Source organism: Oncorhynchus clarkii, chromosome 16 (assembly GCF_045791955.1).
Source record: "Oncorhynchus clarkii lewisi isolate Uvic-CL-2024 chromosome 16, UVic_Ocla_1.0, whole genome shotgun sequence".
Lineage (NCBI taxonomy): Eukaryota > Metazoa > Chordata > Actinopteri > Salmoniformes > Salmonidae > Oncorhynchus > Oncorhynchus clarkii.
In genome coordinates this window covers 28,828,849-28,842,123 of record NC_092162.1, presented here as the reverse complement: position 1 = coordinate 28,842,123, position 13,275 = coordinate 28,828,849, and the positions used below count along the sequence as shown (strand labels likewise).

Genomic DNA, 13,275 nt, shown 5'->3' with positions numbered 1-13,275 from the left:
CTGATAGTGTAACATTTTTATAGTAGTGGTATAAATATGCTAATAACGGAACTCTGGGTACATGGACAAATATTTGATATACCTCAACTGGTATGCCATCCAGCCCTGGAATTTTCCCGAACTTAAAGTCTTTAATTGCATCAAGAAGTTCCTCTGTAATTTGGCCTTCACATGAGTCTTTCTGTACAGCTGTCAATTATACACTATTAATAAAAACATCCTTACAATTAACTTCAGTTAGTGGAGATGGAGGAGACTAAAATGAAAACATGTGCTTAAAGTAATTTTCTTTCTCTTTCAAAATATAATTTGGTGAATCATGGAGGACTGTCATTTCTAACACATTTTTGGGAGTTATTTATGGTAGCAAATCTATGTTAATGATAAGAAAATAATTTGGTGCATTTTCACCCATATTCCATCCAGTTTCTTTATTTTTATAATAACTTACACAAAATCTTTCTTGAATAAGTTCCATCAGTTCTTTTTGTTTATCCTAACTTATTCTGTGCCTCTATGGTTCAGTTTTTATTGGTATCTACCTGTCTCTAAATGCACATTTGAAAGTGTCCCATACAATAAGGGGATCTGCTCTACCTACACAACCGTTCAAAAGTTTGGGGTAATTTAGAAATGTCCTTGTTTTTGAAAGAAAAGCACATTTTTTGTCCATTAAAATAACATCAAATTGATCAGAAATACAGTGTAGACATTGTTAATGTTGTAAATGACTATTGAAATGACTGATTTTATATCTACATAGGCGAATATCTACATAGGCGTACAGATGCCCATTATCAGCAACCATCACTCCTGTGTTCCAATGGCACGCTGTGTTAACTAATCCAAGTTTATCATTTTAAAAGGCTAATTGATCATTTTAAAACCCTTTTGCAATTATGTTAGCACAGCTGAAAAGTGTTGTCCTGATTAGAGAAGCAGCGCTGTGTACTACTCCCTTCAGAGAACAGCGCATACTGTCTCTAACCAGAATTGAAAGAGGAGTGGGGAGGCCTTGGTACACAACTGAGCAAGAGGACATGTACATTAGAGTGTCTAGTTTGAGAAGCAGACACCTCACAAGTCCTCAACTGGCAGCTTCAATAAATAGTATCCTCAAAACACCAGTCTCAACATCAACATCTTGTTGATGTCTAAAGACGGACAGTTTTATTGCTTCTTTAATCAGCACAACAATTTTCAGCTGTGCTAACATAGTTGCAAAAGGGTTTTCTAATAATGGCTAACTGCAAAAACGGAGCAGTTAGCTATGCACTTCAACAGTTGCGCAGTTAATGCCCAACAAACTGTCGCTTTTCAGCTTTTATAGAGAAGCACATCCTTTTTGTATTTACGGCAGTCAACAGATAGTGTGTAAAAATCAATTAGTTGTCTGTGCAGATTTTTGATAGAACTTGGTTGACAGGCTGAGTGCTCAACCGTTTAACTGCATTCACAATAGCAAAACACTATAATGTGCTCCTTTCTGCAAGTTTCCATACATTCATACTTTCTGTAGATAGCAAACCCATGGGATGTCACATGAATGACCTTAGCTATACGCCCAGTCTTATGATTAAGTCCCACAAAGACAAGTTTGTATCAGTTTAGAAAAAACACTAGCATATAACAAGAGACAATTCTTTAAAAAGTAAAACACTGGATAGCATGACTAATTCTGTAATTTTCCACGATATCTGGCTTCACCATCATCAACTCATCTAACTCTAGTGAGTTGCCAGAAGCACCAGTCTCCGACATGTTGTGAAGGAACTTTCCGAAGCTGGCTTCATCACCATCAAAATCAATGTCTTTGTTTTGTCTACCTAATTGTTATGTCTACTTAAATGTTTTCTCATTATCTGCAGGCCTATGCAACTCAGCTTTTATCTGTGAATGTATAGCCTACCAGATGAAATTAACAAATTTAAAAATATACCCTTCATATACTATAGTATTAGTAGTACTATAGTATTCATATACCCCGACATGTACTGAGAATATGGCTGCCATATCATTTTGTAGTGTCATATAAAGAAAATATAGCGCAGAATCCTCAATCTCTAATTAATGGCTTTGAATGTAGCCAATACACTACAGAAAAAGAAACACTTATCTATGGTCTATGTATTTACAGTAGCTACTGTGTATCATGTAAAATCAATTTCATATTGAACCCACTAACAGTGGCAGAGTTGAAATTCACAGAAATGCACCCAGATGTGTTGTGATATTCAATTTGCCACACGCTTTGTAAACAACAATCAGTGAAATGCTTAATTACGGACACTTACCAGCAATGCAGAGAAAGAAAATAGAGAATTAATAGAAAAGTAAAACACTTCATAATAAAAGTAATAATAGATACACAATGTGTAAATGATAAGGGGTATCAGTATGAGGTGATGTGCAAGATTACGAGGTAATTGAGGTAGATATGTACATATAACTAGGAATAAAGAGACAGATAGTAAACAGTACCAGCAGCATACTGTATGTGATGAGTCAAAAATGTTGGTACAAAAAGGGTCAATGCAGGTAGTCCGGGTAGCTATTTGGTTAACTATTTAACTAACTATTTAGCAGTCTTATGGCTGTTCAGGGTCCTGATGGTTCCAGACATGGTGTATTGGTACCGCTTGCTGTGCGGTAACAGAGAGAATTGTCTACGACAGGGTTCTCCAACCCTGTTCCTGGAGAACTACCCTACTGTGGGATTCTGTTCCAACCGCAGTTGAAACTAACCTGATTCTTCTTATCAACCACCTAATTATTAGAATTATGAACGCTAGATTAGGATTGGAGTGAAAACCTACAAAACGGTAGCTCTCCAGGAACAGGGTTGGAGACCCCTGGTCTATGACTTGGGTGGCTGGAGTCTTTGACAATTTTTAGGGCCTTCCTCTGACACCGCCTGGTATAGAGGTACTAGATGGCAGGGAGCTCAGCCCAAGTGATATACTGGGCCATATGCACTACCCTCTGTAGCGCCTTGCAGTCGGATGCCAAGCAGTTGCCATACCAAGTGGTGATGCAGCCAGTCAAGATGTTCTCAATGGTGTATATGTAGAAATTTTAGGATCTGAGGGCCCATGACAAATCTTTTCAGGATCCTGAGGGAGAATAGGCATTGTTGTGCCATCTTCCCGACTCTGTTGGTGTGTTTGGACTATGATAGGTCCTAAGTGATGAGGAAACCGAGGAATTTGAAGGTCTCAACCCGCTCCACTTCAGCCCCGTTGATGTGAATTGGGGCGTGACAATTGAGGGAGAGGTTGTTGTCCTGGCACCACACTTCCATGTCTCTGACCACCTCCCTTTAGGCTATCTCATCGTTGACAGTAATCAGGCCTACCACTGTCGTGTCATTGGCAATCTTAATGACGGTATTGGAGTAGTACGCGGCGATGCATTCACGGGTAAACAGGGAGTACAGGAGGGGGGCATGCACCCCTGAGGTGCCCCTGTGTTGAGGGTCAGCATGACGGATATGTTGTTGACGATCCAGTTGCAGAGGGAGGTGTTCATCCCAGGGTTAGTAATGAGCTTGGACGGCACTATGGTGTTGAATGCTGAGCTGTAATCAATTAATATAATTTTAATTTATGTGTTCCTTTTGTCCAAGTGGGAAAGGGAAGTGTGGAGTGCAATATAATTTGCGTGATCTGTGGGTCTTTTGGGGTGGTATGCGAATTGGAGTGGGTCCAGGGTGTCTGGGATGATGGTGTTGATGTGAGCCATGACCAGCCTTTCAAAGCATTTCATGGCTACAGATGTGAGTGCTACGGGGTGATAGTAATTTAGACAGGTTACCTTGGCGTTCTTGGGCACATGGATTAGAGTAGTACAGTAGATATTACAGACTGGGTCAGGGATAGGGTTAGGGTTAGCTGGTCTGTTAGACTCATTTCACTGGGCAGCTCACGGCTGAGTTGCCCTCTGTAATCCGTGATAGTTTGTAAACCCTGTCATGTCCCGACGAGTGTCACAGCCGTTGTGGTAGGATTCGATCTTAGTCCTGTATTGATGCTTTGCCTGTTTGATGGTTCATCAGAGGGCATAGCGGAATTTCTTATAAGCGTTCGGGTTAGTGTCCCGCTCCTTGAAAGTGGCAGCTCGAGCCTTTAGCTCAATGTGGATGTTGCCTGTAGTTGAACAGGTGACATGCTGGTAGAAATGAGGTATAATGGATTTCAGTTTTCCTGAATTAAAATAATCAGCCACTAGGAGTGCCACCTCTTAAGAGGTTAACAAAGAGACACACACCACCCCCTTGAGTTTACCCGACGCTGCTGTTCTGTCCTGCCGATGCATAGAAAAACTAGTTAGTTGTATATTATCCATGTCCTTGTTCAGCCAAGTTTCTGAGAAACATAGGATATTGCAGTTCTTCAGGTCCCGCTAATAGTAATGTCTCGAACACACCCACACCCACACACACACATAATGGAGCCCAAGCCTGTAATGAGCCTTTATAAGCAAACATCATTCATTCTATTAGTATATTTATGATGAGAAATGTTGTGGTAACCATTGTGTTGTTGTGCAGGTAAGATCGTAGCCTACCGGACGGTGGACTTTGAGCAGGTGCAGTGGCTGAACTTCACAGTGAGAGCCCAGGACCACGGCAGTCCACCCAAAGTGGCTGAGCTTCCTGTCTACCTGCGTATAGTAGATGTCAATGATAACAACCCTATCTTTACACAACCCTCTTACCAGGTACCAAAAATACTGGTTCATAACATACACTGCAAAATGCTTCACCATTAGTAGTACTCACTTGATATCATTTCTATTGTGATGGTCTGAGTTTCAGCACTCGTCTTGTTTTTGTTGTTGCCACTGTTTACTGTGACTGCCCCATCCCCTTTTTTGTCCTCTTTTTGTTTTCTGTAAAATATATTGTAACATGTATTTGTGAAATGAATGTTGATTTAATTTGATTAGTCAAGACATCAAAGTGACATTTGTATTTGTATTTATTATGGATCCCATTAGATGCTGCCAAGGCAGCAGCTAATCTTCCTGGGGTCCAGCAAAATTAAGACAATTTTTTTAAAACATTACAAAACATTTACAACAGATTTTACAACATAATAAGTGTGTGCCCGCAGGCTCCTACTCTACTAACACATGTCTGTGTTGCTTCCCAGTCCCCGCTTTTCCATAAGGTGTATTTTTATCTGTTTTTTTTTCATCAAATTTTACTGCTTGCATGAGTTACTTGATGTGGAATAGAGTTCCATGTAGTCATGGCTCTATGTAGTACTGTGCGCCTCCCATAGTCTGTTCTGGACTTGGGGACTGTGAAGAGACCTCTGTTGACATGTCTTGTGGAGTTTGCGTGGGTGTCCGAGCTGTGTGCCAGTAATTCAAACATGTCAATACTTCTCACAAATACAAGTAGTGATGAATTCAATCTCTCTTCCACTTTGAGGCAGGAGAGATTGACAAGCATAAAATAATTTAACTCTCTGTGTACATCCAAGGGCCAGCCTTGCTGCCCTGTTCTGAGCCAATTACATCAAGGTGTTCAGTTTGTGTGTGTGTCTGTGTGTATGATGATGTCCCTTTGCAGAAGCCAGTGTTTGAGGATGTTGACTTGGGCACGGTCATAGTGAGAGTCAGAGCCACAGATGCAGACTCTGGCCTCTTCTCTGTCATCGAGTACAGCCTAGTAGATGGAGAGGGCAAGTTTGGCATCACTCCCTCCACTGTGAGTTCTAAAACACACACACACTTTGTAGTGCATGAAGTGGACTTCACTTTTTTTCTTCACGTATCAATGCACTTCACAAATTGTTGCTGACACTCATTTTTCAGTGATAGTACTGTTTATATTTAGGAGCCTGAACTTTTAAGCCAATATTCTATAAGAAGTACCAGTACTCAAACAGTAGAGTGCTGTTACTCAGTACCGGTGTGCACCTGTCCAATCCAAGCACTGCACTTACGTACAAACACACATACATACACACACACAAACACAGACACACATACACACACACAAAACACTCTCCTCTCTTTCATTTTCACTCTCTCTTGTACTCTTTCTCTTTCAAAGAAAATGAACTAACTCATCTAAGTTGACGTATTACACAACTAATGAAGGAGGAGTTCAGAAGGCTAAAAATAACTGTTTGTCTGTACACACTGAAGATTAATTGGGAGGCGATAAATAATAATAACGGAGTGGCTATACATACCAATGGAGGTTTGTGACTTGAACATTTAGGAGGATGGGAGATCCACGATATAGGCATGGAATGCACAGAGATGACAAAGCGTGTTTAAAAAATCGTCAAAACGAATTACTTTAAACTAAAGCATTTAAAGCATTTAAAGACTCCCGAGTGGCGCAGCAGTCTGAGGCGTAGCATTTCAGTGCTAGTGGCACTATAGACCCTGGTTCGATTCCAGGCTGTATCACAAAAGGCCGTGATTTGGCGTCCCATAGGGTCGTCCGGGTTAGGGTGTGGCCGGGGTAGGCCGTCATTGTAAATAATAATTTGTTCTTAACTGACTTGCCTAGTTAAATAAAAAAATACATGTATAGTACAATATTATGGGGAATGAGAGGGCTACTTACAGAGTGTTGGGAATGGATCAGTGATTGACGCATGAGTTGAGGTGTTCGGAGGCTTGACTTCAGTGCAGGACAGGGGTTGAGATGTTCATATTAAATATAATTTATTTTGGGATATCACTTGAAAGTATTCATTAAAACGCTGGTCCGAGCTGGTGGAACCTTGATGGTAAAAACAATAACACATATAATTAGGCTTCAGTGCAGGACAGGCTCATCATGGATGAATGGTGTTGGAGAAGAGCTCAACTCTTCCACTGAGGGCAAGACAGGATTTGACTGAGAAGACAAAAAACAATAACACAATACACTACACAGTTAGAAAAAGGAGCTAATAATGAGTTAGTCCAAGCAAGGAGTAAAAACATTGATGTGTAATAATATGATTGTGTTTGTGTGTGTGATTGACTCTGCAGTACAATATCAACAAAATCAATATCAACAATATAAAAAATAAAACAATTAGAAACTCCTCTCTCTCTTTCTCTCTCTTCAGACTAGTAATGAGATAAAATTGATAGGGGTACTCACAGTGCTTGGAGAGGAAACATTCAACGTGCCAGTGGATGAGTGGGCACATGAGACGTGGCTATAGTTCATGTCAGGAGAGAGTTAACAATGGTAGCGGAGTGGAGTGGTGATCACCATTCCATTACAGGTGCAGTAGGTTTGGGCAATGAGTTTCTCCATGAAGTTAAATTAAATCTCATAATTCACAAAGTCAAACAGACTGTGAATCTCGCCCACTTGACACATCAAAGTAGCCCAAGAAACGTTCCTGAATAAAATCATCCACATACAGTGCCTTGCGAAAGTATTCGGCCCCCTTGAACTTTGCGACCTTTTGACACATTTCAGGCTTCAAACATAAAGATATAAAACTGTATTTTTTTGTGAAGAGTCAACAAATCAAATCAAATCAAATCAAATCAAATTTTATTTGTCACATACACATGGTTAGCAGATGTTAATGCGAGTGTAGCGAAATGCTTGTGCTTCTAGTTCCGACAATGCAGTAATAACAAGTAATCTAACTAACAATTCCAAAACTACTGTCTTGTACACAGTGTAAGGGGATAAAGAATATGTACATAAGGATATATGAATGAGTGATGGTACAGAGCAGCATAGGCAAGATACAGTAGATGGTATCGGGTACAGTATGTACAAATGAGATGAGTATGTAAACAAAGTGGCATAGTATAGTATAAAGTGGCTAGTGATACATGTATTACATAAGGATACCGTCGATGATATAGAGTACAGTATATACGTATGCGTATGAGATGAATAATGTAGGGTAAGTAACATTTATATAAGGTAGCATTGTTTAAAGTGGCTAGTGATATATTTACATCATTTCCCATCAATTCCCATTATTAAAGTGGCTGGAGTTGAGTCAGTGTCAGTGTGTTGGCAGCAGCCACTCAGTGTTAGTGGTGGCTGTTTAACAGTCTGATGGCCTTGAGATAGAAGCTGTTTTTCAGTCTCTCGGTCCCAGCTTTGATGCACCTGTACTGACCTCGCCTTCTGGATGATAGCGGGGTGAACAGGCAGTGGCTCGGGTGGTTGATGTCCTTGATGATCTTTATGGCCTTCCTGTGACATCGGGTGGTGTAGGTGTCCTGGAGGGCAGGTAGTTTGCCCCCGGTGATGCGTTGTGCAGACCTCACTACCCTCTGGAGAGCCTTACGGTTGAGGGCGGTGCAGTTGCCATACCAGGCGGTGATACAGCCCGCCAGGATGCTCTCGATTGTGCATCTGTAGAAGTTTGTGAGTGCTTTTGGTGACAAGCCGAATTTCTTCAGCCTCCTGAGGTTGAAGAGGCGCTGCTGCGCCTTCTTCACGATGCTGTCTGTGTGAGTGGACCAATTCAGTTTGTCTGTGATGTGTATGCCGAGGAACTTAAAACTTGCTACCCTCTCCACTACTGTTCCATCGATGTGGATAGGGGGGTGTTCCCTCTGCTGTTTCCTGAAGTCCACAATCATCTCCTTAGTTTTGTTGACGTTGAGTGTGAGGTTGTTTTCCTGACACCACACTACAAGTGGGACACAATCATAAAGTGGAACGACATTTATTGGATATTTCAAACTTTAAAAAAAAATCAAAAACTGAAAAATTGGGCGTGCAAAATTATTCAGCCCCCTTAAGTTAATACTTTGTAGCGCCACCTTTTGCTGTGATTACAGCTGTAAGTCGCTTGGGGTATGTCTCGATCAGTTTTGCACATCGAGAGACTGACATTTTTTCCCATTCCTCCTTGCAAAACAGCTCGAGCTCAGTGAGGTTGGATGGAGAGCATTTGTGAACAGCAGTTTTCAGTTCTTTCCACAGATTCTCGATTGGATTCAGGTCTGGACTTTGACTTGGCCATTCTAACACCTGGATATGTTTATTTTTGAACCATTTCATTGTAGATTTTGCTTTATGTTTTGGATCATTGTCTTGTTGGAAGACAAATCTCCGTCCCAGTCTCAGGTCTTTTGCAGACTCCATCAGGTTTTCTTCCAGAATGGTCCTGTATTTGGCTCCATCCATCTTCCCATCAATTTTAACCATCTTCCCTGTCCCTGCTGAAGAAAAGCAGGCCCAAACCATGATGCTGCCACCACCATGTTTGACAGTGGGGATGGTGTGTTCAGGGTGATGAGCTGTGTTGCTTTTACGCCAAACATAACGTTTTGCATTGTTGCCAAAAAGTTCAATTTTGGTTTCATCTGACCAGAGCACCTTCTTCCACATGTTTGGTGTGTCTCCCAGGTGGCTTGTGGCAAACTTTAAACAACACTTTTTATGGATATCTTTAAGAAATGGCTTTCTTCTTGCCACTCTTCCATAATGGCCAGATTTGTGCAATATACGACTGATTGTTGTCCTATGGACAGAGTCTCCCACCTCAGCTGTAGATCTCTGCAGTTCATCCAGAGTGATCATGGGCCTCTTGGCTGCATCTCTGATCAGTCTTCTCCTTGTATGAGCTGAAAGTTTAGAGGGACAGCCAGGTCTTGGTAGATTTGCAGTGGTCTGATACTCCTTCCATTTCAATATTATCGCTTGCACAGTGCTCCTTGGGATGTTCAAAGCTTGGGAAATCTTTTTGTATCCAAATCCGGCTTTAAACTTCTTCACAACAGTATCTCGGACCTGCCTGGTGTGTTCCTTGTTCTTCATGATGCTCTCTGCGCTTTTGACGGACCTCTGAGACTATCACAGTGCAGGTGCATTTATACGGAGACTTGATTACACACAGGTGGATTGTATTTATCATCATTAGTCATTTAGGTCAACATTGGATCATTCAGAGATCCTCACTGAACTTCTGGAAAGAGTTTGCTGCACTGAAAGTAAAGGGGCTGAATCATTTTGCACGCCCAATTTTTCAGTTTTTGATTTGTTAAAAAAGTTTGAAATATCCAATAAATGTCGTTCCACTTCATGATTGTGTCCCACTTGTTGTTGATTCTTCACAAAAACATACAGTTTTATATCTTTATGTTTGAAGCCTGAAATGTGGAAAAAGGTCGCAAAGTTCAAGGGGGGCGAATACTTTCGCAAGGCACTGTACCTGACGATAACTGACAACTGCAAGCAGACTGGTGGCACCATACAATATGTGGCATAACTATGGCACCCGGCTCTGCAAAACGATCTCTCCCATTGTCAGACTCTTTTTACCAGCCGGAAACACGCTCAGCTGCCTAGAACGTTTGGCTGCCCAGAGGTGGCATGTGTCAAAACAACAACTGAATGTCTGACAGTCTGACAATGCATGATGGTCGTTAGAATGGTATTGGTTTGAGGAAATTGTACGTGTGTGTGACACCTGTTTGAACGAGTGTATTAGACCCACCCCCCCACACACACACCTGCATACACACACAACCGACCTGTCTATACCTATGTACTGCATGTAACCACACAGACTTGGATGAAATATCTTATCTGAGTCCGTGTGGTTCCTCCTTCTCAACCAAATCTGTGGCACAACCTCTTCCAGGTCCTAATAGGCCTACTTATGGTTATTATGTGCTAAAAGAGAAAGGATGTCCTTGTTATTAGGCCAATTATAAGGTATAGATTCACAAGTCACCTATCTGCAGGCATTTCAATGGTGGTGAGCACAGCAACAGGGAGCCAGGGAAACATGCAGTTTACCAAATCCCCTGCTTTAATCTTGAAATATAACTGTGACTTAATTTTAAAAAATCTACTTTATTCTCAATATAAAATGTCACGTTTATTCTCTAAATATTGCCACTATTCTCTAAATATTGCCACTTTATTCTCTAAATATTGCCAATTTATTCTAAAAATGTAATTCAGACTTTATTTTCAAAATATTCCCACTATTCTCAGTGTTGACAATTTAAAATAAACTTTTCCAAATACCACCACCATCACTGTTTATTTAATTTTTTAACTTCACTTGCTCCTAATACTCTTCCGTAGTTTACTACACCTCCTGGCCCGTTCACTGTACTTTATTTTAATAATAATATTTCTCCTCCTCCTTCTCTTCTCAGGGTGACATCTACATTCTGTCTCCACTGGACAGAGAGACTAAAGACCACTTCACCCTGACAGCCATCGCTAGGGACAACCCTGGCGGCAGCCCCAACAACCGACGAGAGAACTCTGTTCAGGTGGGATTCATACTGTAGTAGAACATAAGTAAACTTATCTGAATGCACTGACAGTAAGTCACTCTGGATAAGAGTGTCTGTTAAATGACTAAAATGTGAATGTAAATGTACACTACCATTCAAAAGTTTGGGGTCACTTAGAAATGTCCTTGTTTTTGAAAGAAAAGCACATTTTTTTGTCCATTAAAATAAGATCAAATTGATCAGAAATGCAGTGTAGACATTGTTAATGTTGTAAATGACTATTGTAGCTGGAAATGGCAGGTCTTTTATTAAATATCTACATAGACGTACAGAGGCCGATTATCAGCAACCATCACTCCTGTGTTCCAATGGCACGTTGTGTTAGCTAATCCAATATTATAATTTTAAAAGGCTAATTTATCATTAGAAACCCCCTTTCCAATTATGTTAGCACAGCTGAAAATTGTTGTGCTGATTAAAGAAGCAATACAACTGGCCTTCTTTACGCTAGTTGAGTATCTGGAGCATCAGCATTTGTGGGTTCGATTAAAGGCTCAAAATGGCCAGAAACAAAGAACTTTCTTCTGAAACTCGTCAGTCTATTCTTGTTCTGAGAAATATTCCATGCGAGAAATTGCCAAGAAACTGAAGATCTCATACAACGCTGTGTACTACTCCCTTCACAGAATAGTGCAAACTGTCTCTAACCAGAATAGAAAGAGGAGTGGGAGGCCCCGGAGTACAACTGAGCAAGAGGACAAGTATATTAGAGTGTCTAGTTTGAGAAACAGACACCTCACAAGTCCTCAACTGGCAGCTTCATTAAATAGTACCATCAAAACACCAGTCTCAATGTCAACGGTGAAGAGGCGACTCCGGGATGCTGGCCTTCTAGGCAGAGTTCCTATGTCCAGTGTCTGTGTTCTTTTTCCCATCTTAATCTTTTCTTTTTATTGGCCAGTCTGAGATATGGCTTTTTCTTTGCAACTCTGCCTAGAAGGCCAGCATCCATCCAACATTTCTAAGTGACCCCAAACTTTTGAACGGTAGTTTACATTCAAAATATATCACAGCATTGGTAGTATGTTTATTATGATCCCTGTGGGGCCTGACACCACAACATTGGTATTGCTTGCGCCAGCCACACTCTTACTAACTGATCTACACAGGACCACATAATATTTTTTTCGTCTCTCTCAGGTCTTGGTGACCGTTCTGGATGTGAATGACTTCCGTCCGCGTTTCTCAGAGCGGGCCTTTGAGACCAGTGTATTTGAGAACGAGCCCAGTGGGACGTCTGTGATCACACTGACTGCCACTGACTTGGACGAGGGGCAGAACGGCCTGCTCTCTTACAGCATGCAGGGCCCGGGGGCAGGTTGGAGCCCTACACACACACTCACACAAACACACACACACACACACACACACACACACACACACACACACACACACACACACACACACACACACACACACACACACACACACACACACTGAGAGGCTTTTGTTCCAGCCCAGCATTAACACCTCTAATTCAACATGTTATGATCTTCATGACCAATTGATTAGTTGAATCAAGTGTGTTAGTGCTGGGCTAGAACAAAATCCTGTATGCCCACTGTTTAACATTTACATGTTTGGTCTCAATTTCTCCCTGCCTCTGATTAACTGCTGGTTACATTCTCTCACTATTTTCTCTCTCTCCCTCTCTATGGTGTTGTCAGATGCCTTCTCTCTGGATGCTGACACAGGTCTGGTGCGTTCTCTCCGTCTGCTGCAGTCCTTTGAGCACTTTAACTTGACGGTGGTGGCTACAGACCAGGGAAGACCACCCCTCTGGGGCACCGCCACCTTACACATCATCATCATAGACGTCAACGACAACAGGCCCATGTTCGTCAGGCCCACCAACGGCACCATCATGCACATCATGGAGGTGTGTGTGTGTGTGTGTGTGTGTGTGTGTGTGTGTGTGTGTGTGTGTGTGTGTGTGTGTGTGTGTGTGTGTGTGTGTGTGTGTGTGTGTGTGTTGGTGGCACTACAGTATGGTGTTTGTTAGTGGTCCCTAGCGGGATA

The 13,275-nt window shown here is 41.6% G+C and overlaps 1 protein-coding gene across 1 annotated transcript in view; it reads left to right on the top strand.

Annotated features, from left to right (window-relative positions):
- The window catches only part of LOC139368300 (cadherin-23-like), a 237,626-nt gene that overhangs the window by 184,621 nt on the left and 39,730 nt on the right, over positions 1 to 13,275 (top strand). Inside the window, exons 33-37 of the mRNA XM_071107046.1 lie at positions 4,550 to 4,719; positions 5,579 to 5,716; positions 11,113 to 11,232; positions 12,397 to 12,574; positions 12,924 to 13,135. Coding sequence (XP_070963147.1) covers positions 4,550 to 4,719; positions 5,579 to 5,716; positions 11,113 to 11,232; positions 12,397 to 12,574; positions 12,924 to 13,135 — 818 coding nt within the window. The remainder of the gene's footprint in view (positions 1 to 4,549; positions 4,720 to 5,578; positions 5,717 to 11,112; positions 11,233 to 12,396; positions 12,575 to 12,923; positions 13,136 to 13,275) is intronic.